The following is a 24,693-nucleotide window of genomic DNA, read 5'->3' on the forward strand; positions in this document are numbered from 1 at the left end:
TCCTTTTACCCTGTACTGTAGAGAGCTGCACACGTGGGGAGCACAAAAAAAAGAACGTATGAAGCAGGTCAAGTAGTTGTTGGCATAGTTCATAGTTACAGTTGGAACCTGCTATTTATTGCAACCCCCCAGATCTTAAGACTCACTTAAGGAACACTGAGGCAACTAAACTGCATGACAAAGTTACCTGTGGAGCAGATTTCACAGCAGTTATATTTTGTTATCCCCCAGGTTCTGGTACAGGCCAAGACAGTGAGAGTACCCAGAGTGGGACGTGCTGCCAGAGACAAAGTCAGCAGTTGTCTCCCAGGCAGCTCTGCTAAGGAGGCTCTGCTTGCTGAAGGCATACAGAAAAATAAGAGCAAACTGAGTTTTTAATGATTTGCCTTTCAAATCCAGGAGTTAGCTGATTTAGAAACTTTCATGATTGCCACTAGATGGTGCCTTCTGCTTAGGCATTGAAGGGCAGCCTGCTGCAGTCAGCTAGTGCCTCTTCAGTGAGGATGCCCTGGCAGCAGGGAAACCAAAAGCCATCTGTGTAGTTGTGAATGGTCTTACAGCTTTTCTGATAGGTTGTAGTTCTTCTTTTGATGGTGTGGACACTGCAGGAGTATTATAAACTGGAGCTTGAAACTCTGTTACATGTGCACTCATGAGGTATACTTATGTGGATGCAAACTTGTCTGAACAGTAACTGTACAACGGGCATAAGGTGGGAGGGTGTAATTCCAGCTTATTGCTAAAGCTGCATCTTTGCATTTTCATTTCTCCAGGAAATGCCGAGTTGCTTGGAGGTAGAATCTGGTATTATAATGAGGTGACAATGTTGGTTTAAGTCTCAGCTTAGAGAACTTTACAGTGGGCTACATGTTTGTTTTCAGATCCACTTGGAATTTGGCTCTGAGTGACTGCTATTGTTTTCTCCTCTTTCACATTGGTTTGGAAGAGCTTTACTGACTTTCTGGCACAAACAGCTTAAGCTTGTAATCTAGTGCTTACAACAGTCAGTGCAGATAGATATTCCTGTTAATTTTATTTGCACAGTTACCTCAGTTACTCACCCAAGTAATCAAATTATGTGCAGCAAAACAAGCATAGATGCCTGACTGGTCATTTTTCACGTGCAGTTGCCTACTTTGTGCTAGAAGTTGCTGTAACTGTATGGTAGCTACCTAGAAAAAGAGTGGGTTTGATTCTTTGTCTTTGGTGCCGTTACCACAAAGGCTGGGGCAGGAGAGCCAGGTCTGGTGATGCCAGTTTGCTCCTCTTAATGTGTAGTGCTTCTGTGTTTATAGGCGTCTTCAAGAAGAAGAGCAGCAATTCCGAACGTCGTCTTTGCCAGCCATCCCAAATCCCTTCCCAGAACTTTGTAGCCCTGCAAGCTCTCCAGTGCTGGCCCCTGGATCTTTACCTCAGAGTCAACCTGCTAGTAAGCATGTGAGTATGGGATGAAGCTTTGGGTCATCCATTCTCGTGCAAACCAGCAGTGGACTACTTCATTTTGAAGGCAGAAAGAAATCTTCCAGATAAGTAAAAACACTTGTAGACTTTGTCTGTGAGTAGGGCAGCACTGGCCGAGAGAGTATTTTCAGATAGGGCTTCAGGCCTTTTTTGGAAGGTATGTAAGAAAAAAAGTGTAAAAATGAAGTAAGCCTCTTTCTGGTAAATGCACATTGTGAATTGAGCAGTAATGCTTAATATCCTTCAAATTTTGTTATTCAGCCTAAAGAATTACTAATTCTTAAGTCAAGTTAATTAGCTTAGAGTTGGATGAGGATCTGTGCCTTTTATACTGCATATTCTAGGTGCCACAAAAATACTGAACGGCTGAATTCTTTAAAGACATGGTGATGCTTTATTTGCTGTTTTTCATGAAGCTGCTCAAAAAGCAAAGGTGTTCTTAGAGGTTGTAACTCGGCACAGCTTCTTGCAACAGGATTTAAGGGGAAGGTTGTCCCGTGGAAAGCTGGTGGAGTAATTTTCTGGCTCCTTGGCAGTTAAGATAGCCCAGACTGAGTTCTCACATGGTCCAGAGCAGTAACCTCTGTGACATAGCAGTTTTTCTTCTCTGTCCTACACCAGTCTATAAGAAACAATCCTCTTATTTTGTATCATGCCTCAAGTGCACTTGAAGGCTAAAACTGGGCTCAAAAACCTTTATTTTGTAAACTGTTCTGACCCACATGGGAATGAAAGGATGGGTTACGCTGGCTATTGGCTTACAACAATTCTGTTCTTGAGTACCCAAAGATATTGAGAAGTTCTGTGTCACTGCTCAATTAGTTTCTGATTAGCTCCTACATCCTCTCTGAGAGATAAAGGGCTTGGGTGGGCAGTTCAGCTACAAGCAGTAGACCCAGATGTGTGCCCTTGCATGTTCTGTGTTGTGTTACAGCTGCCTCCTTTCCTGAGAGACACACTACATATTCACTGCTTTTACTGTATTCTTACACATACAAGACAGACAGGTAACCAAATCATGCCCTGGGAAAAAAAGAATTGAGCCATCCCATTGGGAATTTAGCGCAGGGCCCTGTCAGTGACCCGGGTACTGGCTAAGCAGAGAAGTTTTTTTGCAAGGCAGTGTTGATGTGACTCTGGGGAGATAAAACCAGGGGCAATTCCACCTCCTGGCACTTGACAGCAGGACAGCAGCATAGCTGTCTTTCTGAAATAAACTTTAGTTTCTGATGAACCTGTGTTTACCTCTCCAAATATTGCCTGGGTTTAGGGTTTCTTTGCCTTTTAGCTCTATGTTTTACTAAAATTACCCAAGCCACCCTAAACTTGGCTCTGTAAAACCTTAAGGAGCCCTAAATGATCTGTGGGTCAGTTTTTGATGGAATTTAGAAACTAGTGGTTTAACAGCAGATAAATATAAAAATAACCAGTCTTTTAATGTATGTAAGAGGATGTCTATAAAGGCAGAATAGAAGATCTTTTCTTTTCCCAAGTTTTACCTTCTAATTATTTTAAAAATTATTTTACCTTACTGTAAAATGAAAATTTTGACAGATGTTTTGGAAGCCTAAAATGAAATCATTTATATTGTATATATATGCTTGCTACTGAATTTTTTAATCAAAGACAATCCATGATAGTGGTAAAACCTTTTAGGGTACAAGCTGAGGAAGTTAAGCATGTTGGGCAATAATTTTTTTTTTGTAGATGCAAATGCACTGTTCATTTCAGCGTATCAACTCATTGTAGGCAATTGAAAAACACTGGCTTGGGGTATGGGAAGAACAGGAAAGTATTCTTTCCTCTCTAACAAAGTAATTTGCTCTCTTTAATGAAGGGTTAGAGAAACAAAACTGAAAAAAAAACCTTCTAGTTTTAAAATATTAATAGTAAAAGAGAGTAGGTATGGTTTCTTCATGAAGGAAGAAAACTATCTCAATTTTAAACACAGAATATCACTGGATAACAAAATAATCTCTCTGTTCAGCTTCCTCATAATTTGTCTAACTCAGTTTTAGTTCCCTTCACGGGAGACTGCTAAACATCAAGAGTAAAAAAAATTAGTAGGTTAAGAAATGTTATACATCTTTCCAACTTCAACCCATTAAAAAATGTAGAGTTTGGGAATTTGAGTAAATTATTTTAGGACATGTGCTGGCTGAGATATACTGGTTAATAAAATGAGTGATGAGCTTAGTTAAAGAACTGCAATAGCAAGTTTTAATATCTGGGAGAATAAGTTGTGCTTTAAGGAAAATCTAAATACAATGTTAAAAGCTAACCAAGGTAAAACATCAAGATGCTTAATTGCAGTTTCCCTGCTTGCAAATTATGAACACGGATTAAAATTGGAGATTGGAATGAGCCATTCTGTTTACATGGGATATATGAGGTGCTAGTGAATTCCTTTGGTGCTTCTGAAGCATTTGCAGGTAAATAAGCAAACAGCAGTTCCAGCCAGCAGTGCTGCAGCTCTGATCACACACATGGTGATCATGGACACATGGGAAGAAGTGTTCCCTTTGGTCAGTATTTGGGGGCACTTGAGAGGGTCTCAGGTTAATGTAGCCTTCAGGGATTTCAGAAAGAAGTGAGTAGCTTGTTATTATGTTAAACAGTGGAGAGATCACTGAGAAGCTGGAGGGTTTGATGACTTCATAAGAAAGGAAATGCTAGTATTATTCCTCCTAGAACACCTCAGTGTTATTTCGTAATTGTAAATACAACTCTGCAATGATAAAATCTAGTAGTGGTTATGCAAGAGGAATTGAAAGATCCAGTCTTGTTAAACATAGAAGTCTCTTGTCATATTGCCAAGCCTTAGGCATAAAGAAATCACAGCTCTATTTAAGTTTTACTAAAAGTTATACTTTTTCCAAATATATTGTTCCCTATAGGGAAAGGATTCATGTGTGAGTGAAGGAGTGAGTAAAGGAGCTTTCAGGTCATACAGCTTGAATTATAATTTTGGCTGAAAAAATGGATATTGTCTTTTCTCATATGCAAAACTTTATTCTGTAGCTAGAGCCCGAGATACAAATTTCTTGTTGCTTCTGAGTCTCTTCCTGATTATTTTAGTGCAGTTGCCACTGCTTTTTTTTTTTGAACAAGCAGTTCACTGCGTTTCTTTATGCACTGCTCTGCATTCATTTCATACTCTTGGCTTAGAAAATAAAGGTAAAAACAGTAAAACAGTGAAAAATAACTGAAATAAACCTTTCTTATTTTTTTGTGCTAGGTTTTTTTGCTGTCTTCTCATGCTGACAAAGCATTTTCTGTATTGTATTCAATAAAGTGCAGTAATTTAATTTATTTGAAAATCTTTTTATGAGATCTGTTGGTACTAATTTCACCAGAGCAGTAAGCAGTGTGCCACCTCTAACTCTGCTGCTAGTCAGGCACTGAATGCTGCTTTTAAAGCTGATGGCTGGAGCAGTGTACTGCAGCTGCTCCCCAGAAGACAGACAACAGTGGGAAATAACAGGTACAAAACTGAAAACACTTGTAGGCAAATGGGATAGTCATTTAATGGGAGAAGCAATCTGGGAGGCAAAACTGGAGTGTTAGGCTTATTGAAATAATTTCAGATTTGTTTGAGTTTTTTGTTCTTTTTTTATTTTTTTTTTTTTTAATTCTGGATAATCTTCTTTGCTTTAGAAAAATAACTTAATCTTGTGGATAATTTTTTTCTGAGCGCTCAAAGGTTGAAAAACTGGCACATTATTTAGTAATAAAAGACTTAGAAGAGAAATAACTGTGAACTTTCAGGTTACATTTCAAAGAATCCTGCACTGAACAACATCCACAGTGGCAGCATCTGTGCTAATAGGGTTGTGTTACCAAACAAACTTGGTGATAGACATTCATAAATTATTTGTAATTAAAGAGATACATGCCTCTCTGGAGTTCAGCTGTATGATCCTTTATTACAGGTGGAAATGGCCCACTTTGAGCTTAGTTTTACAGTGCAAAATGTTAGATATTGGGTTGTTAATAGTGAACAGCACATGGGTCTGTAAAAATTGGCACAGCTGAAGTTTTGGTAATGTGGCCAACCAGCTGGTGAGCACCTGGGTGAAAAGTGCCAGCTGGTTGTGCTGTTGAGTCAGTAGCTATTTCAGTTGCTGGTGTGGTGAGTGAGACAGTGCAGATGTCTTGTGCTTGGAGAAACCATGATCCTTCAAGTGGTAGCTGACAAAGGACTCTGAACTCCTTGAGCTGAGAGCAGTGTTGTCTGTGAGCATGGACAGGAAGCTGACAGGAGAGGAGCTCAGTGCATGCCCAAGCATTCTCCTCTTCATCATGTGCCTGATTGTCCTCTGAGTATCACCCATCTGCCCGTCACCACAGAGCCCAGAACTCCAGCAGACCTCCAAGAGCACTCCCACTTTCCATGCACAGGAAGGGCAGGAAAAGGCAGGAGCAGGAAGGACATGGTCTGGGTAATACCAGGGGCACTGCAAAACCACTTGGTATTTTCCTCTCCCTTTTCCCCACGTCTTTGTATGTGAGGCTCATGCACACCTACAACCCAAGACCACCCCCTGTCTGAGGTGGGGCAGTGGTTGAAGGCCAGGAGAAGGGACAGCTGAAAGTTTTTATAACATTGTTTACTTAACAGGATAAATATGTTTGTCTAAGAAAAATGGAAACCAGAAAATCACACCAAACCAAGACCAAACATTTGTCCAAAAGGTTGCTAAAAACATCAGACAGCTACCTTACTGCCAGTTGAAGTCCATCTTTGTGTTGCTGGTATAGACGAAGAGCTAGTTGGTAACTTAGGTTATAATTTCTGGTTGTGTACAAATATTTTGGAAAAAGCATGCAATAATTACATGTAGGTCACTGCAATGCCACAGGATATTAGGCTTAAGTATCTTGTGTGAGTCAATGAAGCTTTCAACTGTAAAAATAGGGCAAATTTCTCACATCCCCCCTCTATACAGCCCAGGCAAACTTCCAAAAAGCAGTTTGATGTACCCAAATTATTTACTCTTTTCTAGCAAATTAAATTCACAAATGGGTATGAATTAATGTCATTCTTTTTTCCAGATTTAGTTACCCTTCAAGGGAACTTGTGTAAACAGACTTCTTAGTTTTTATTGTTTTAATTACGTGTTATGATGAATATTTTTTTACTTTTCTTCCCATAAAACTTTTATATTGGCTCTTTTGAAGATGAGGATGTTGATTTTTTAAAGAGAAGCTGTATAAAAATATGAACTTCTGTATAATGCAGGCATTATGTACTAAATATTTTGCATGTGTCACAGCAAATTTTGTACTTGATCCTTCAGTGGAAAAATCTTTAGCAACAAGACATTTTGAAAATAAATATTGACATCTAAGTGAGTCACCAGGGAATTACTTTCTCTAAACACGCCAAATCTATAGCTGGATATGATCTGGTCGTTTGCTTAGGTCCAAGTGCAGGCATTCCCTTTGGTCCAACTTTAAAACATGGGTTTTCTTGAGTATCTGCCATGACACATCGTGCTGTTTCTCTCAAATCTTCCTTTGATGAAAGTCTGTTATGCTGTGTAAATAAATCATGCATAAATTGCTCTGTAGCATGTTTAACTCAGGTGCTCTTTTAAAAGGCAGTTGCAATTGTGTTTGGAAAAAATAGGGAAAGAGCTGTCCTCTGCTGCAGAGCTGTGATCTGACTGCTGTGATCTGCCTTTGGGTGCCCCTCTGTCATTTGGAGAAGTAGCACTTTCCCAAACTAAACAAGCTGAATTTGATGGCCAGAGTAGGAAAGATGTTGCATTACTTGTCACCTTATCTCTTCTCTTGTGGAAACATGTCCTGAAATCAGGTGGGGGTGAGTTCACATCATTCTGAAAGTGGCATTTATTCATTACTGAAGGAGAGAGTGATGAATGTCTGAGGTCTGGTGAGCCCTCTGGGCTAAGCTAAAGGCCACAGCCCTTGGTGCTGTTAGTGCAGGTCACCAGGTGGGTCTGCAGCTCTCCAGCTGGAGCCCTGCATGTGCCCTGCTGAGCATGGGCTCAGCACAGAGGCAAAGCTGCTCTTTCTCCTTCCTCATGCGTCTTACAGCACGAAGCTTTGTGGTAGAAAGAAATTAGTCTCTTTGTTCTTGCTTTTTGGAAAGTGCCGGTACAGTAGTTACAGTTCCAACATGAATTACTGGAAATACTAAGGGCATCTCATGCTCAAACCCAAGACTATGTTATTTGTTGGGAATTTTTTTGTTTCTAATGACACAAGGCTGGCCCAGCTCCCAGGAATGTTTTGGCTCCCTACCTGGAAATGATGCTCTGGCTGTGGGGATGTGCTGGGAGGATGGCTGTGTGGTCAGGACCATCAGGGAAGGCACTGTGTGTCCAACAGTGCTCTGGCACCCAGGGCAGGGTGGAGCCAACCTGGCCCAACCTGCCTTGCTCCCTGTACCCCCACTGGGTCTCCAGCCACATAGTAATGGTTGCTCTTTGTTTTACAAAGCTGTTGCACAGTAATGATACTGAGCAGTCTGTAGTGTTTGCACCAGTAACTGCATTAGTGTGTTCATACTTTGTTTTTGTGTGTTCACCTTAGATATGTGTGCTCTTGCACATTTTGTTGCACATTCCTCTTGCTGTATTTTGTTAATGGCAAAGTGAGAATGTAACTTTGCTGTTCTGTGCTTTGATCAGGAATTGACAGAACTGAGGAGCTATCAAGCTGAGAAGGCAGTGAAAAATGGGAAAGCATAATATGAGAGCAATTCTAATTCTCTCTGTGCCTAGTGAGGCAGGCAAGAATGGGTTTTGGTGTAAACATAAGTGCAGTAGGGAATTAAAAAAAAAACCCAGAACTGTATTGAGTGACTGTAATTATACCACAAACGAATGGTTGAGATGAATCAGAGATGTCATAACTTTGTGCTGATAGCCTTTAAGGAGTCATTCAACAAGGTAGGAATAGCCACACTGAGTCTGTGTGACATCTGGGCTGTCTGGACTCGAGGTGTGAGTTCAGGTCAACTTTAGACAATTTGGATTGAAGCCTTTTTTGGACCTCTGCTACCCAGTGGGGCAGGTGAAAGAAGGCACCAGCTCATAATTTAGAGCTTCTGCTGTGTGTATCCGATGTGACCCTGTGGCACCAGTTTGTTGCCAGCAGCTGGGAGTGAGCTGACCATGAGGCTCTTCCCAAGGTGAGCTGTGGCAGCTCTTGCAGAGCTGTGCTGGCACCTGCAGCTGAGCTGCTGGTGATCCCTGGTGGATGCTGTGCATGTATGGAGTGCAGGACTGGGAAGACACCCAAGTTCTTCCTTGCTGCTGGCATCTACTTCTAGGGACGGAAGGCAAAGCCAGAGTTTAGTTTATTTCTTTCCAGCCCATCAGCACAGTTGTTGCTTAACTGTGAGGAAGGATGCTGTTCATTCAGAGCAGGTAAAAGGCTTCTTTGGACTTGTTTTAATTTCCTGGGCAGTGCCCTGTGCCCACAATTAAAGGGGGAGTCTATTTGAAATGTCCATCCTCACTCAGGTGGTGTTTGTGTGTGGATACATGGGGAAGAAGGAACTTGGAGTTAGTTGATTGTTTTGGTAATGGGATGTTCTTGCATTGTGCCAGAGCTTGCAGATACAGTTTTGTTCCATTTCCTAAACAGAGGGAAATGTCACTTGGAATTTAATAGCATTTTTGTATTAGAAGAATACCACTGAGTTAATTAAATCATTGTGGGATGAGTTTCAATTCTCTGTGCTCTTGATTTATAGCCTCCTATTGCTATCAAATTCTTATTATATTATTCTTCCTCCTAATAGGAGTACAGAATTACTGTACTAAAAAGTAATTTTGTTTAATTAATGTAAGTATCTTCAATTTTTGCTTTAGCCCAGCTGTATCTGAACATCATTTACAAAATTTACATAAAAGTGAGTTTTATCTGGACTTGATGAAGGACAAGACATCATTGGTTCATGGAAGCTACATCTCATGTTTCTCCAGTGGCATTAGGATTGCTTGTTCTCTCCAGCAGCAGACCCTGAAGCTGCCAGGATTACTGGAGCTGATTTCTCCTGCTGCATTTCAGGAAGCAACAGAATTGGAAATACTGTTGTGCTTCATGCCTGGAGTGTTTGGGTTTTTCTGGTGTTGCTGAGGGAGAAGTGAATAGCACTCCCAAACAAAATGGATTGACTATCAGCTGGAAGTTTGGATCCAAGATCCCATGTTGACCGTGGGATGTTTCTGGGGAATGTGAATAAAGTAGGTTTGTCACAGCAGACTTCCAGTGTGATTTCATTAACAGTAAAGAAAACACTGTTCTGTAAGTTTTTATGGGAGAAGGGGATGAAAGTGGGAGAGACCTTTAAAAGCTGCTTCTGTGTCTTACCAAACAGGGGCCACTTTATAGCATCCAGGTCTTTTCAGCTACCCCTTTCATCTGCCTAGATCTCTTGTCTGTCTGGGCAGAGTGAGGATCTGCTCTGTTTTTTGGGTTATTTAGAGATGGGCTGTGAGGACACTGCTTCACCCTGCACACACACACACACAGGAAGTTTACAGTGTGCCTTGTCCATCCAGACATTTCATAGGAATGTTATCTTTACATTATATTTACGTTCACCTTTAAAAACTGTCTTTCCTTACCATTCTTGCCAGAATAGGTAATAAGAATAGGAAAAAGCTGTTCATAAGGAAAAAACATTGCTTAAAAATAATAACTGCTGAGGAAACAAAAAAAAGAAAACAGGAGGTGCAAAACATTAATGAAAGTATTCTGAGCTAGCATAAGAGTGTCCTCATAGTAAAACACCTGGATTTAATTTTACAGACAAGTTGCCCTCAGGCTTTTATGAGTCATTTGGGAACATGTCCTTGCCTGCAAACTTTAAGAGCAGCTAATTACTCTGGAGTAACTTGATTGTCACATTGTTGCCAGTTGCACTTATTTTCCCTATTGCTTTCTAAAATCCACCCAAAGCAAGACAACCGCAGTGTTTGTAGAGCTTATAAATAGCTTTACAGATGTTTTCAGCAGTTCTCATTCACCAAGTACTCAGTTTTGCTGAACAAGCTATAGATGGGATCTTTGATAAGTATCAGGTACACAGTTTTAGCATTGAAAAATACCTGTTGTGCTTCTGTTTATGAATGCTTTTTACTAAGTTGTGACAAACTCTAGAGCAGTGTTATGTTTAAACGTTTAAAGTATGCACATACATCTATATGATTGTGTATAGGAGAAAATCAAAAGATTTCCTGCAGTACTGTCACCTTATAATGGATTTATGGGACAGCTTGAAAAGAAATAGACATTCAATATATAAAGATCACCCTCCTCTTCATGAGGCAAAGAAAAGAAAGCTGATGTTACAGGAATAGTTACAGGAATAATGTTACAGGAATGTTACATCTAGTCATGCAGGTAAAACTTTGTGTTTGATATTCTCTGTGTGTTTTTCTGTGTTCTCTGCTGGTTTGTTCTATGTATTTTTTTTCCCATGGCTGACCTTTGAACTTTTTTTTTTTAACAAACTAGCTTGTTAAAGCTTTGTAAAGCTCATACAAGCGAGGCTGAGCCTTGGCTCTTGCTGCAGCCTTGTCAAATGAGCATGCTCTAAAAGGCAAACTCAAATAATGTTTTGCTGAAAAATCTCTTGCTGCACTTGAAACTAATGTCATTCCATTTCTAGCATTTAAAAAGTCCTTAAATATATTTGAGAACCTCATCTGTTGTCTTCATGAGCGGTGCTGAGACTGGGTTTTACTCCTAAATGTGGATCCAGTCAATGTTTTAGATGAAAGTTTTGGTTTTTGCTTTTTGTTTTCCTTTGAGCATACTTAACCCACCATGATTTGCATCCTAGTCTGTTGGGGGTTTTGGTTTTATTTTTGGCATTGAGTTATTGGAGGGGTTTTTTTTGTCTGCACAGATGGAAAAGGTAATCTAAATCCTGAATCTTTCATCTTCTGCAGAGAGAGACTGTAATTCCAAGGGAACTGAAGTGTGCTTGTCAGCTGGGGGGCCATGAGAGCACCACATTCAGTGCCAGGGATAAAGATTGTCAATTTCTAGCCATTTGTACAATGTAACACATTTTTCAATATTTTCTAGGATATGAATAAGAAGGAGAAAATCAGGAGGCTGCCAGCTATATTTGTGCAAATGTACCTTCAGTGCAATTTCCCTTTGCTCCCAGTGAACATTCAGTTCTGCCTTACGCTGCATGCAAGTTACAAATGAGCATTTGCTTACAGCCTAATTAAGCATAGCTTAGAGCAATACTTAATTGCAACACTTCAAGTAATACAGAGGAACTTCAAGCCAGTCTGGCTAACGAGAAATTAACTTTGTGCTCTGTGAGGTTTCATTGTGTCCTGCCCTCTGTGCCCATGGAATAGCCTGGCAATCTTGGGCACTCTTCAGAGGTCACAGAGAAACCTTTCAGCATTTCAGTTACAGCAAGAAATCCTGCAAGAAGTGAGGCAGCATGATGGAGTCTTTCAATGAGTAGAGAAATTGCCTGTGCAGCAGATGCTGGCTTTGAGTGTCTCCAGCAGTTCATCCATTGATGTCTGAATGGCTCTGAGGTGAAAGACTCTATGATGGTGTATAATCATTAAAATGAAAGAGTTGAATGAACTTCATAGGAAGCTTTCTATTATCCCTTAAATAATAAAATAACCTAGTAGCTCTGAAGATGGTGAAATTAATTTTACAGCACTGTAAACATCCATCAGTTTCTCTGCTTTGCCTCTTTCCCAAGCTTTCTCCAATGTGCAGCTGTAAAAGCTGTGATGTTTAACTTGTCTATCAAAATGCTCAGGGATGATATGCATGCAAAGGGCTTGTTTTATCCCTGTGCCAGAGGCCTGGAAGTGCTAATAGCCCTACATTCAAATACTAGCCGTTAAGAAAGGGGAGACCCTAGTAAAATTCCAGCAAAAATAATATAAAAAATGTGTACAGTGTCAGGCATTATTCATAATGACTGCATTCTTTGAGTTTGCAGCAGTCTCTGCTTTCTGCATAATTGAGTTCATCTCTACTACAGCTATGTCTTTTCTGAACATATTAGGTGCAACTTAGTGGCAGTATCTAGGTATGAGGACTGATGGGGGAATTAATTATCTTTATTTCTTTATTTTAAAATACATGAATGTAGGGAAGGAGAAAATTATTATTTTTTTCCTAAATGATGTCACAATATTTATATAAAATTTCAAACCATTAAAGTCTCACAGAGTTCAAGAAATACATTAGAAATATTTGAAGGCAAGGTATTTAAAGTCTGACTGGATAGTAGCTCAGATTGCTTGGCTTAGACTTGCAATCAGTGCAGAACTCTGACCCTGATATGGAAGGACTTCTTCCATCATTATTTGTACAAACCTAATTGTGTTGGTGCAAAGACAGATTTTCCTACAATGACTTAACAGATCTTTTGAATGGTTGTTGAACCATATTTCTATATGCTGGGCAATTCTGCTTTTGCACTACAACTATAACTGAAGTATGTTTTAAGGACATATTTGACTTTGCATAACATGATTGCAAATTAGGTTTGTATGCTGTAGCTGAATTATCAGTATCTGGAATGAAATACCTACTTTGATTATTGACTGCATATGGAATTATAAAACATGTGCGTTAATTTAAAACAAACTGGGAGGTCTTTATCTACAACAGACAAGTAGTAGGAATGGCCATGTTTTTCATATTATTTGCTGTGCAGTGCCATTTTTTTTTACTGCTGGAAAATGGCATGTAGACTAATGAACATATCCAGCATATTGTTTTGCCCACCTACACGGAGCACTTTTTTAATCTCAGCTTAGAAGAAGTGGAGATAAAAAACTTTAATTTCAAAGGATGATACTGGGATTTCTTGGTGAAGGTAATCCACCTTTTTGTGTCTGACTTCGTATTGTGAGTGGTCAAATCAGCAGTTGGCTCAGTCTTAGTGCATAAGTCTCATAAAAGCTCTGTCAGAGATTTGGGTTTAATCACCCTTCAGTTTTCAGATCCCTGCTGTCAGATTCAGGCTGGTAGTCCCAGACTTTTACTGTCCTTCTGTTCACAGACTTCTTCAGGTTACTTCCTGTCAAAAAATAACAGCAAGTGCTATTTTGGGAAGGTGTTGCATTCCACATTTTGCTTGATGAGCTTTACAGTCTGACCAAGGGACCTTAGTGTGTGCTGTTCCTCCTCACCTCTTATTTGGGTTGCTTGTCTCCAGTTAATGGTGACATAGAGAAGTACCTTTCAAGTGTTTTCATGCTGTCTTAGGGTAGCCAAGCTATAAAAGATAAGTTGTACAAGTGCCTCTTCCTCTTTCTGTTGGCTGCAGTGGGAACACAAATGACAGGATGTGCTTTGACTGAGGTGCTAGTGACAGCTGAGATGACTGCCAGCTCTGTGTGGTTCAGGTGGGATGCAAACCAAGTAGTGATCTGTGATCATGAAGATCCTTTTCTTCCTCTAAGTTACTGAGCTGTTTTATTAGGACCAAACTGGGCCTTGTTTCTAAGTGGGAAATTCATGTTGACCATGTGCCTGAATGGCCAATGTCCTCAGTTACTTCTGCAAGAAACAGCAGAGTCTGTTTATCTGGACAGATGCTAGCAGCTCCAGGGCTGTTTCTTTTCCATCATTTGATAAGGGCTTGTGAAAAATTGTGAGTTTCATGTCTCAGTCTTGTTGTGCAAGTTCAAGTCAGTACTCTTCCACATCTGTTGAGCAGTTTCACTTCCCTGTGCTGTGTTCTGACATTTGAGGTAGCCTTTTCAGTAGAGGACTATAGATAAGATTTAGGAAGGGAATACAGACTTTCATGGACAGATAGTTTTAGACATTGGTACTTGATACGCAGTAGTGATGCCAATTCTTGAGAAAAAAGAAAATTTAGTAACAAATGGGAATCTGGGCTGGGGAAATACCTACTCTTCAAGAGCCAGTAAGGCCATTGAGGGGGGAGCAATAGCAAGAGCTTCTAAGGGAGAGAGTTGAAGAACTGGACTGCCATTTCAGAAAGTAACTTACCTCTGATTTGCTTTCTGATTTTGTACTAGGGAAAGCTGCCCTGAGCTCTTGTTTTGTGTAGAAAACCAAATGCAAGAAACTCGAGTTGGTTTGTGAAGAAAGGAAGGTTTAATTCCCCAATTGATTATCTTCGTAATGGACAATCAAAGTCATAAAGATTTCTTTCTGATGTTTTAGCTAACTAAAAAAGCTGAATTTGTCATCTCAAGGTGCTTTCCATGTTGAGCCCCAGAATGAGGCTATCTGGTAATTATCTAATCCAGTCTGTGCATATGGAAAATAATGGTGTCTGCAGAGAAGATTGATATTTGGCTTAACAGGGCACTGTCCGTGGAAGTGAAATGTGTTATATCACACTCGAAGAGGAATGTACCTTTTCACTTCTTTAAATGGGTTTTAATGATATACCTGAAGGAAATTCATGCAATAGCTATTTTATTATGCTTTAGAAAGTGAAGTTCATAGGGTGCACAGGTTGGCAAAGCCTTGTTTGATGTCAGCCAGGCAAACTTTGGTTCTTTCCTGTTCAGCTGGGTACACTGAAAGAAGAACCTGCAGAACTCTGGAAACAAATCCACAAAAATCGCTTATTTGTTACAAGTTACTCTTTAGTTTCAGTTTTGTTGAAGAGTGTATAAGCAACAGTTGAACCAAATATAGTTTCAGTACTGAGTATCTTTTGTTAATATTCTGGCGGTAGCAAAAAAATTCTGCTTTTGCCATGTGAAATCTTGTGCAGGAAGATGGGGGTGTTGTGGAAGAAGCAAGTGTTCTGACACTTTTCTGTGCTGTACAAAAGGCAAGATAGATGTTTCTCCAGTAAGAAACCTTATGCTCTGCCACCACCCAAAACCACCAACCTTCTGAAGCTTGAAAAGGCAATAAAGCTTTTCTTATGTGTAGAATTGTCTCTACATGAGTGAATTGAAACTGGTGAGGAGTGAGATTTGCTGAAGTCAGCAGATTTAGTTTGACACAGTTAGAAATGAAATAATAATTAATAATTAATGTTTTTGTCAGTTATTAATATGATATATTTTTAAAGGACACTTCAAAATAGGTTTGTTTCCTCATGTACAACTACGTATTTAACCTATGAAATTCTACATGGCAATTGAATGGAATAATTAGATATTGAAATATGAAATGTATAGAATGGTATTTAAGTGCATTTTATTAGTTTACATAAATACAAGACTGCCATAAGCATAGAGACTAAAGGAAGCAGATCTTAGTATTCAGATTCATCTCAAACCAAATCTACTGTTTGGGGAAGGAAAGGAAGGGAAAAACACTGTTTACGTTGAAATATATTTGATTCAAGTTTTATCTAGTGGAGACTGTTAAATTATTATGTTGCCCAGGACCCTAAGATCCTGAGATGTTTGCTTGTCTTCCGTTATATATTGATCTAAATTGTACTTTTGCCTTTTGAGGCTAGCTTTCTTAAACTTATGTAGCTGGGTCTGTGAGCCAAGTGCACAGCATTTTAAAAAATGTTTTATTTTGAAAGGGAATGGAATTATGCACTCATGGAAATAGAAACTTCAGAATAAGAAAGATGTCCAACGGTTGATCTACCTTCTGCCAGTCAATCTGGGGGGAAAAATGAGCTTGGGAAAGGCATTTTCCTTTAATAAACCTGACACCAGTGCCTTTATATTCTCTTTCATTTTCTCTGTGGTTCAGTTCAAGAAGGTTTCAATGACCCAGATTTTTCTCAGCATAATCCTAAAGAAGATCCATGATATAAATACAGAGCCATCAAAATCCTTTGAGACAAAAATTATCATTTGTGCCATGATAGAGATAAAGTTACTGGTATCTTTGCATAGTGGATTTCTTTAACCTCTGGACAATAATTTAGGGAGGGGAGGGAGAAAAGGGCAGAAGGAAACATGCTTGTAGGTAATGACTTTCATGTGTTATCTATAGCACATTAAAATACAGTCAGCTCTCTTGTCATTGCCTTTCAGAGTCTTGGAAATGGTTGGTTTCTCTATGATCAGCTACAGTAGAAAGGCCAGTGTTTAAAGATTTCCCACTTAATATCATGCAGAATTGGTTTCTAGAGGGTGCCTCTTGTCTTAAAAGATTCACCCAATGTTTGCTCTTTTCCTCTGGGGATTTTTTCATACCCTTTTGCTTACACTAAACAAAGAAATTAGGCATGTGAGCTGTTTGAATATAATTGTCTTTTTAATACACGTAATTATTTTAAATGTTTAATGTGATCCTCATGAAAATTGTTGCATAAACTTTTCAATTAGAGAGAAGGCTCTTTGATTGCATTTGTATAAGATATTTAATTGGGTGGACAGCACAGAATGAATATGTTTGGAAATTATCTCAGATTACCTGCTTGTAGGGGGATGCCTATAGGGAGGAGAAAGCTTTGCTTCCAATTAACTTCAAAGATAAGATAGCTTAATTGGAAGCTGACTGTGCCTGACAGCTTCAGAGCAGCAGTGACTTCCATGTAAAATAATCTGAAGCAGATGCTGAATGAAGAAGTAGCATTTTCTTTCATGCAGGCTTTGGCATCAGATCTCTGGCATTATGTTATCTAGTTCTATATGAGGAAGCATTTTTTTATCATGACATGGATTTCAGCACACTATTTCATATTTATACCTACACTGTTAAGTTCATCAGCCTTTGACAAACAGACCATAGCACTAACATAAAGGGAACTTTGAACCACTTTGGCTTGGCTTGAGAAAACAATGATGAAAAGACCCATTTAGGGTTCCTGATCTATGATCAAACTAGATCTTTTTTATGCTTTTAGTTAGTGTTGTGGTTATGTAACTTTTCACTATCTGTCTTAGAGGCTAGAGAAATGGGCTGCAAGAAAGATGACGAAGTTTAACAAGGGCAAGTGTGAAGTCCTGCACCTTTGGAGGAACAACCTCAGGCACCAGTACATGCTGGGACTCAGCTGGAAAACAGCTTGGTAGAAAAAGACCTGGGGTCCTGGTGGGCTCCCAAGTTGAATGTGAGCCAGCAATATGCCCTTGCTGCCAAGAAGGCTGATGATATCCCGGGCTGCTGCAGGCAGAGCATCACCCGTGGGTTAAGGGAGCTTATTCAGCACTTGTGAGGCCACATGTCGAGTACTGGATCCCGTTCTGGGCTCCCCAGCACAAAAGAGACATGGACATAACTGGAGAATTTCCAAGAAAGGCCTGGAGAGATGATATGGGGACTGGTGTGAGGAAAGCCAGAGAGAGCTGGGGCTGTTCAGCCTGGAGAAGAGAAAGCTCGGGAGCATCTTATGAATGTGCATAATTACCTTGCAGAGGGTGCAAAGAGGACAGACCCAGGCTCCTTACAGTGGTGCCCAGGGTAGGACCAGAGGTAACAGGCACAAATGGAAACACAGGATGTTCCCTCTGATAACTGTGAGGGTGACTGACTGCTCCCTGTCACAGCCCAGAGAGGTTGTGAATCTCTGTCCTTGGAGATACTCCAAGGCCCCTGGACACTGTCCCAGAGAAAGGGCTCAGGGTGACCCTGCTTGAGTTACAGGGTGGATCAGATAACCTCCAGAGAGCCTTTCCATCCCTCAACCCTATGTGAGCCTGTGATCATTCTTAAACTTTTATAATGAAAAAAATCCACCTCAACCCAAAAAAACAGTTAAAGGTGTGTTGATCTTGAAACATATCATCTCTGTTTCTTGACTTTAATAATAAAGTTTGGAGTTATGATGATGAAGCTCCCTGTTAATTAATTTATAACTACTGAGTTTCTAAGAGTAATATTTTTGTTGCCTGGCATGCGCCAGCATTACCAACATAATCTGCTTGAATATCTTGTAAGAATTTTATTAAAATTTACTTTAGTGGAGGGATTTCTGTGTTGAATATTTGGATCTTATTTGATTATGAACAGTATTGAAATGGAACAATGGCAATCAAAGTACATCTAAAATATGTGTTCTATGTCATATATCAGTAAAAATAGAGGAGCCAGTCGTCTGATTTATAGATGATGAGAACCTGGACCAGAGCACTTAGAAGATGATCTGTTCTCTTGGGAAATCCTCAGCCTTAGAGGCACTAAAAATAACATCACTCAAATGCTTATTCAACTAGTCACAAGGGATAGAATGAAGGATTACCAGTTGGCAAAAAAGATGATGGAAAACATTTAAGGGCTGTGAAAAGAGGTTTATATGATTCAGTGCAGCTTTGCACTGAAATCTGTTTGATAAGCAGCAGAGGAATACTGATAATGATGTACCTGCAGAGGAGAAAGATGCCTGTAGTATGATGGGAAGGACTGGGTGGGGAGGGTGTATTGATGTCAGGGTAAGAGGAGCTGCTCTGGAATAGGTGTTGGTACAAAGCAGCACTCACATCTCTGCACTGTGCCCTGCAGCAGGAGATGCAGAGAGCTGACACGTTAATCTTCCGGAGCAGGCTGAAGAGAGGAAGGATGGAGCATTTTGTGATACTTCAAATCAGGCTGCTGAGAACTGGGAAGAAAGAGAGGAGAGGCTATTACTGTTCATCCACTATGTGGCCACAGGTCCTCTAAAGCAACTTGTGTGTATGCCTGCTGAATGTCTTATTGTCGCTTTAGCAAAGTAACCTTCTTTTTAAAAGTTGGCATAAATGCTGCAGACTTCAAGCTGTATAATGCAATCTATAATGAGCTAACTACTTCACTTTTGAGCCACTGCTGCTCCAGGAATTAATGCCTGGAAACCTCAGTACATGTAGATGATAGGGGAGAGCTGGAGGACATTGTTGTGAGTAGGATTGTATAGAGGACCATTTAGTTGCCTTTGTTTCTCAGCTTTTGGTAAAAACTGGTTGATTCCTTTCAGTTCATAATAGGCTGAATACCAAGCTGTTTCTATAATGTCAGGGATTGCTTGTTCGGCATCTTTTTAATTAGTGACATTTTATTTAGCCCAAATTAAATATGCCAGATGTAGCTGATTTAGTGGTTAACAATGATGACTGAGGGGAGGGAGAGCTAACATATAGCCGTCTGTTCTCAAGGAAGTTTTTTTTTTTATTTTATTTTTTTTTTATTTCTAGTTCCACAGGAGAAGTTGGAGTGGTAACCATGGCAGCAGGGAATTTGTCCCTGTAAGCTAAGCAAAGGGTTGGGTTGTGTGGGGTTTTTTTGTGTTTGTTTTTTTGTTTGTAGTGCCCCTGCTTGGAGGAAGGGGTGTGCAAAGTGGTCTCAAGCAAGCCCTGGAGAGGGAACTTGGAAATAGATAAGTTAGAGATGCTTGCTGTGGACTTAAAACTCAAGAGTTGATCTTCCTGTAGTGTGCACAGATGGATGGGTGCAGCAGTGGAGCAGAGCAGGGAGAGATGTGGAAAATTTCTTGGTGCCTTGGATCTCTACATGAAGTATTTTGGGGTGGGATAGTTAGACACTGTATGCTAATAAATCTCTTGTATTACTGGTTTTGGGTTTATGCCAGTATTTTTCTCACTTTTTTCTACTGAAAATGAATAATTCTTAGCAGGTTGGAAGGGAGTGAGATTTGCATGGGGCTAGCTGCATTCAAGAGAGAATATCCAGCTTAATCATGGTGCCATAACCCTAGATGTTACATCAGCCCTGCAAACTTTTGCTATATTACACCGTTATTTTCCTCTGATACTTAAATCTACCAAAAATTAAACAGCAGAGCAGTTTAATGGAACAGTTTTCTTCCCATTAAAGAAATCATTGGAAATGAGAATTACACATGCCTTGGGGAGAGGATAACATAAGCTCTCTTCTTCCATTGACACAACTTTTCCTGGATAAGGATCTGCAGGGGGTTAATTCTGGCCACACAATCGATGCTTACACAGTTGCACAGAAATCCCCTCCCCGCCCAACGTGAGCAGCTCTGTTAAAAGCATTTATTATGTGCATGTGACAAACTGACCCATAAAACATCCTGAACGTTGCAGGCAGCCACAATTAGCTGATACTCGCTGCTTGGAATCGCCGGCTTCCAGAGCTGGTAGCTGGGGAGACGGGAAGTTAAGCAGTATTGCTGAGCACTGTACGGCAGAGGCAGCTGAGGGCTGGGCATTAGGGATGCTCTGCCATGCTGCTGGAGTGAAGCCTGTCACCCTCTCCTTACAAAGCACCCTGCTGCCACTGTCAGAGCAGGATGAGCTCAGCCCCATTGGAAAAACCAGCTGTGCCTTGTGCCCGACACTGTCGGAGTGCAGGAGATTTGTATTTCCAGGGTGTGCTTGAGCTTTTGGGATTTTCAGCCATTGTGCTGTAAATTTCATAGGGTGTTTATAGCTTAAATGGTCATCATTCCTTGAGTGCCCATAGGTTATGGCCACTTCTCATGAGGAGTCTTTCTCCATGTTTTGCCTTTTTTTTTCCAGTAGCTTCCATTATCTTTTTCACTGTCCTAAGTTTTTCTCATCTTCGTATTTTCACAGTTAGGTTGGTTGTAGCTCTTGTATTTTGCCTCCATGTGACATATCATACTCTATTCTTCTCTCATCAAGCTACGCGTGTTGAATTCATAGAGGTTTTTCTTAAAAAGTTTCTTTTGTTTTGCTTTCCAGCTTCCCCCTCTGTCCTGGCATCTTTGGTGTAACTTCCTGTTCGGGGATGTCATTGCTTCATCAGGATGTGTGTGTGTGTGAGAGAGAGAGAGGAATAAAGAAACTCTTGTAAAGATAGATAATTAATTTTTTCTTTTTTTCTTCTTTCTTTTTAATCTAGTGCACCACTGTATCTGTTTCTGAAAACTCTTTTCATGCTGCTGAAGCACGTCTAGGAGCTGGGGCTTCAGCTAAGAACTTGTTTTCATTAATTTTTTTAATTCATTTTAGCCCTCAGGGATGCAGAGGAAGCCTTAGGAGCTCTGCTCTTGCAAGCACTGGGGAACAGATTCGCAAGTCCTTAAATCCTTGGCTTTTTCACTCCTTGTGATTACTTTTTTGGGAGGGTGGAGGAAGACACAGGTGTGGGAAAAGGGTCTATCTTTGTCTTACTCTGTATTGCATTCTAAGTTCAATTTCTGTCCAGCCCTACATCTTAATGCTAGCTTAGACTCCTCTGCTACCAGACTAGGTAAATTGGATTGCATTTGTTCAGGACAAATTTCATAACTACTTGTTCTTAAAATAACGCGTTTGTTTTGTTGTGTCTGGACATTCCAAGTACAGTTTATTTGGCATTTCTCCCTATTGTTGGGCTGCTGGTTTTGTTCTGTTTTATTTCTGTTACTACATCATCCACAATCAAAATCCCAAGGTCCCATTTTATCACATAAGAGACAGTCACTATCCCAGAGGTTTTCTCATGCATTAAAAATGCATAAATTTTCAAATACTAATCTTCAGTCTCCAAAGACATCTTTGAAAGCAGTATCTGGTCCCTTTCCTCATAATATTTGGCTGGACCTGTGGATGCAAATGGAGTGCTGGAGCCACATCTAGGTGTGTGTGCAGCCCTTAAAGGTGTTCCTGTTGTCTGCTCTTCAACCTCTCTGCTCCTCTCTCCTCAGAAAAACATGCAGGGGAAGGGGGGTTTGTGGGCTACCCATGCAGAAGTTCTGCTTGGATAATTGTAAATCAAAGTGAGAAGCCAATTGCACGCTGCTGAGCCCTGTGCTGAAATGGCTTTTTGGCTCACAGGGTGGCCTGGGCCCTAGATGACAAGGGCCTCAGCTGCTGTTGTCACAGTGTCCTACTGGGAAACAAGGAGCCATCCAAGGCTTGGGGACCTGAACCATTTTCCTAAATCCTATGGGAAGCTGCTCCCTGGAGCCTTGTTGCACTCTCTGCCAAGCTTCAAATTAATGTGGTTCTTGTGGTTGGAAGCCTGTGCAGGAAGGAAGATGTGGTAATAATTCCTTTTCTGCAGAGTAATTTTTAATGGCAAAGCAATTTAAAATACTCAGTAACTAGTTTGGTTACTTAAGGATTTAATCATGGAATTATTATGGTTTTTCTTTGTATTACCCCTTCTAAGGTTGTTAGTGCTTTAAATTATGTTTGCAAGAAGTTTTGTATTAAACCCTTCTCCTGGAGAAAATTCAGACAATAAATAATGCATTCTGTAAGCACAGCTGAGGAGAATTGCAAACTATCTAGGGATAAATTGCACTATAAAATATATGAAAGATAAAGGTTAATGCCAGCAAAATCATTTAAAGCCTTTCATTACATAATCAAAGGAGTGTAACAGTGTCTGTAACTGTCTTTTTTTAATGTATGTGAAGGATCTTGAAACCAGAGAGGATTTTTGCATAAAAAGCAATTGCTGTTAGGAGGAGCTGTGTGGAGAGAAGGGAGCACATTTACAGACTTACAGGCAAAACTAACAGAAAATGCTGGAACAGTCTGGACCCCCAGATCCAGGACTGAGCTGGCTGTTGCTGCATTCCCTTCCTGCTGGTGTGGACTGTCAAAGCCTATACAAACTGCTTCCCAAGCTTTCTCTCTTCCAGCATTCTGCAAATACCCTGAAGCTTCAGCAAAATTCATAAAGGCCTATTGTTACTCTTAGAAGGATTGAAAAAGTCTTTCTCCTTTCTCTTACCTAAAAATGAGAGGCAAATGAGGAATTGAGTGGGAAGACGTGAAAATGTCAAACAGGTCAAATGATCTATCTGAACATCTGAACATTAAACTAAAGTGGGAAAGAGTTGAAACAGCTTTTGGGAATACTGTCACAAAATTGATGTGTTGTCTGTATGTAGGTATGTATCACTTAAAACTGCATTCCGCTATTTATTTTTAAAATATGGAAATTACAGGGTAGCAGCTTACAGTTTTCAAACCTTCAGCCTCTAAGTATGTGCACGTTGAAATAAATCTTTTGTTCATGCAGGCAGTGGTTATGTCTTGAAAATGTGCTCTGCAGAGTTGTATGTAAATAGCTGAGATTTTTGAAGATGCTTTGATGCAGTTGCTATACACTGCTATACAGAGAGCACTACTTTTAGATTTAAGAATTGCTTTAAGTTTTGAGAAGATAGAAGCAGATAATTCAGTGCCTGCATAGCAAATAATCATTTTCACATGCAGTTTTGAATTAGAGGAGGAAAATCTTTGCCTTGTTAATTACAATATTTCTATTTTAAACTTTAATAGTACCCCAAATGTGCTCATTGTATATGTTCCTTTAAATGTGTTTTGTATACATGCAACATAACGCACTTTGCTTATTTCTTTAAGCTCAAATGTCAACAATTGCAGTGTGCAATTGTGCTAGTTTTGACTGGGGTAGAGTCAATTTTCTTCTTAGTAGCTGGTATGGGGCCATGTTTCGGATTTGTGGTGAAAGCAGTGTTGATAATTCCAGAGATGTTTGAGTCACTGCTCAGCAGTGTTTGCTCAGAGGCAAGGTCTTTTCTGGTCCTCACCCCACCCCTCCAGCAAGGAGGGGAGTGGAACATAAGAAGCTCAAGGGGACACAATCAAGACAGTGGACTCCAATTAACCCAAGGGAAATCCTGCACCTTTTGGTGTCATGCTTGGCATATGAAGCTGGGGGAAGAAGAAGGATAGGGGCAAGGGAGGGAATGTTTGAAGTGATGGTTTTTGTCTTCCCAAATCACCATTACTCATTGTAGGCTTTCCTGGGGATGGCAGAACACCTTTCCTTGCCTGCCCATGGAAAGTGGGGATTGAATTTCATGTTTTGCTTTGCTCATGTGCATGGCTTTTGCTTTCTTTCTTTGTTTCAACCCCATGAAGTTTCCTAACTTCATTCCCTCCAATTCTCTCCCCCATCCCACTGGGGGCAGTAAGTGAGCAGCTGTGTGGGACTAAGCTGCTGGCTGGGGTTAAACCGTGATGTAAATAGTGCAGAGGGATGTTTGTGTGGTTAATTACCACAGTGGCCTAAATTTACCAAAATAGCTTATGGCTTCCATCTTAAATCCACAATCAGGAGCCTTTGTCATCTGCTTTAGATGTTAAGTTGCTCCATCTCTCTCCCTTACTTTCACAAGGAATGTAACTGTCCAGAATTACTGGATGCATGTGTGACTGGCTGTGCTTCAGAAGAGCTAACCTCTGAATACCAATGCTGACTTGAACCTGGTGCTAATCTCTCCTGCCCATCTCTGTGATTCCCAAAACCTCTCTTGCTGGTACAACCCTCATGGAGTTTATGACTTCAGTGTTGGTTTTGATGACCACTGAACATAATATTATGATTCCCCTTCAGGTCTGGTTTTTCCTCTGACTCTTGGAAATGGAGTTAAAATTCAATAGCCCAGTGAAGGGG

General features: G+C 40.2%; 1 protein-coding gene across 8 annotated transcripts in view; it reads left to right on the forward strand.

The window, feature by feature from the left end:
- Positions 1-24,693, forward strand: part of GRB10 (growth factor receptor bound protein 10) — a 140,846-nt gene that overhangs the window by 86,883 nt on the left and 29,270 nt on the right. For all 8 annotated transcript variants that reach the window (XR_008839737.1, XR_008839738.1, XM_056483511.1 and 5 more), the window contains one exon: positions 1,296-1,437. Coding sequence is in view for 6 of the 8 variants with exons in the window: in XM_056483511.1 (XP_056339486.1) it covers positions 1,296-1,437 (142 nt within the window). In the remaining 2 variants the exon portion in view is untranslated. The remainder of the gene's footprint in view (positions 1-1,295; positions 1,438-24,693) is intronic.

Source organism: Oenanthe melanoleuca, chromosome 2 (genome assembly GCF_029582105.1).
Source record: "Oenanthe melanoleuca isolate GR-GAL-2019-014 chromosome 2, OMel1.0, whole genome shotgun sequence".
Taxonomy (NCBI): domain Eukaryota; kingdom Metazoa; phylum Chordata; class Aves; order Passeriformes; family Muscicapidae; genus Oenanthe; species Oenanthe melanoleuca.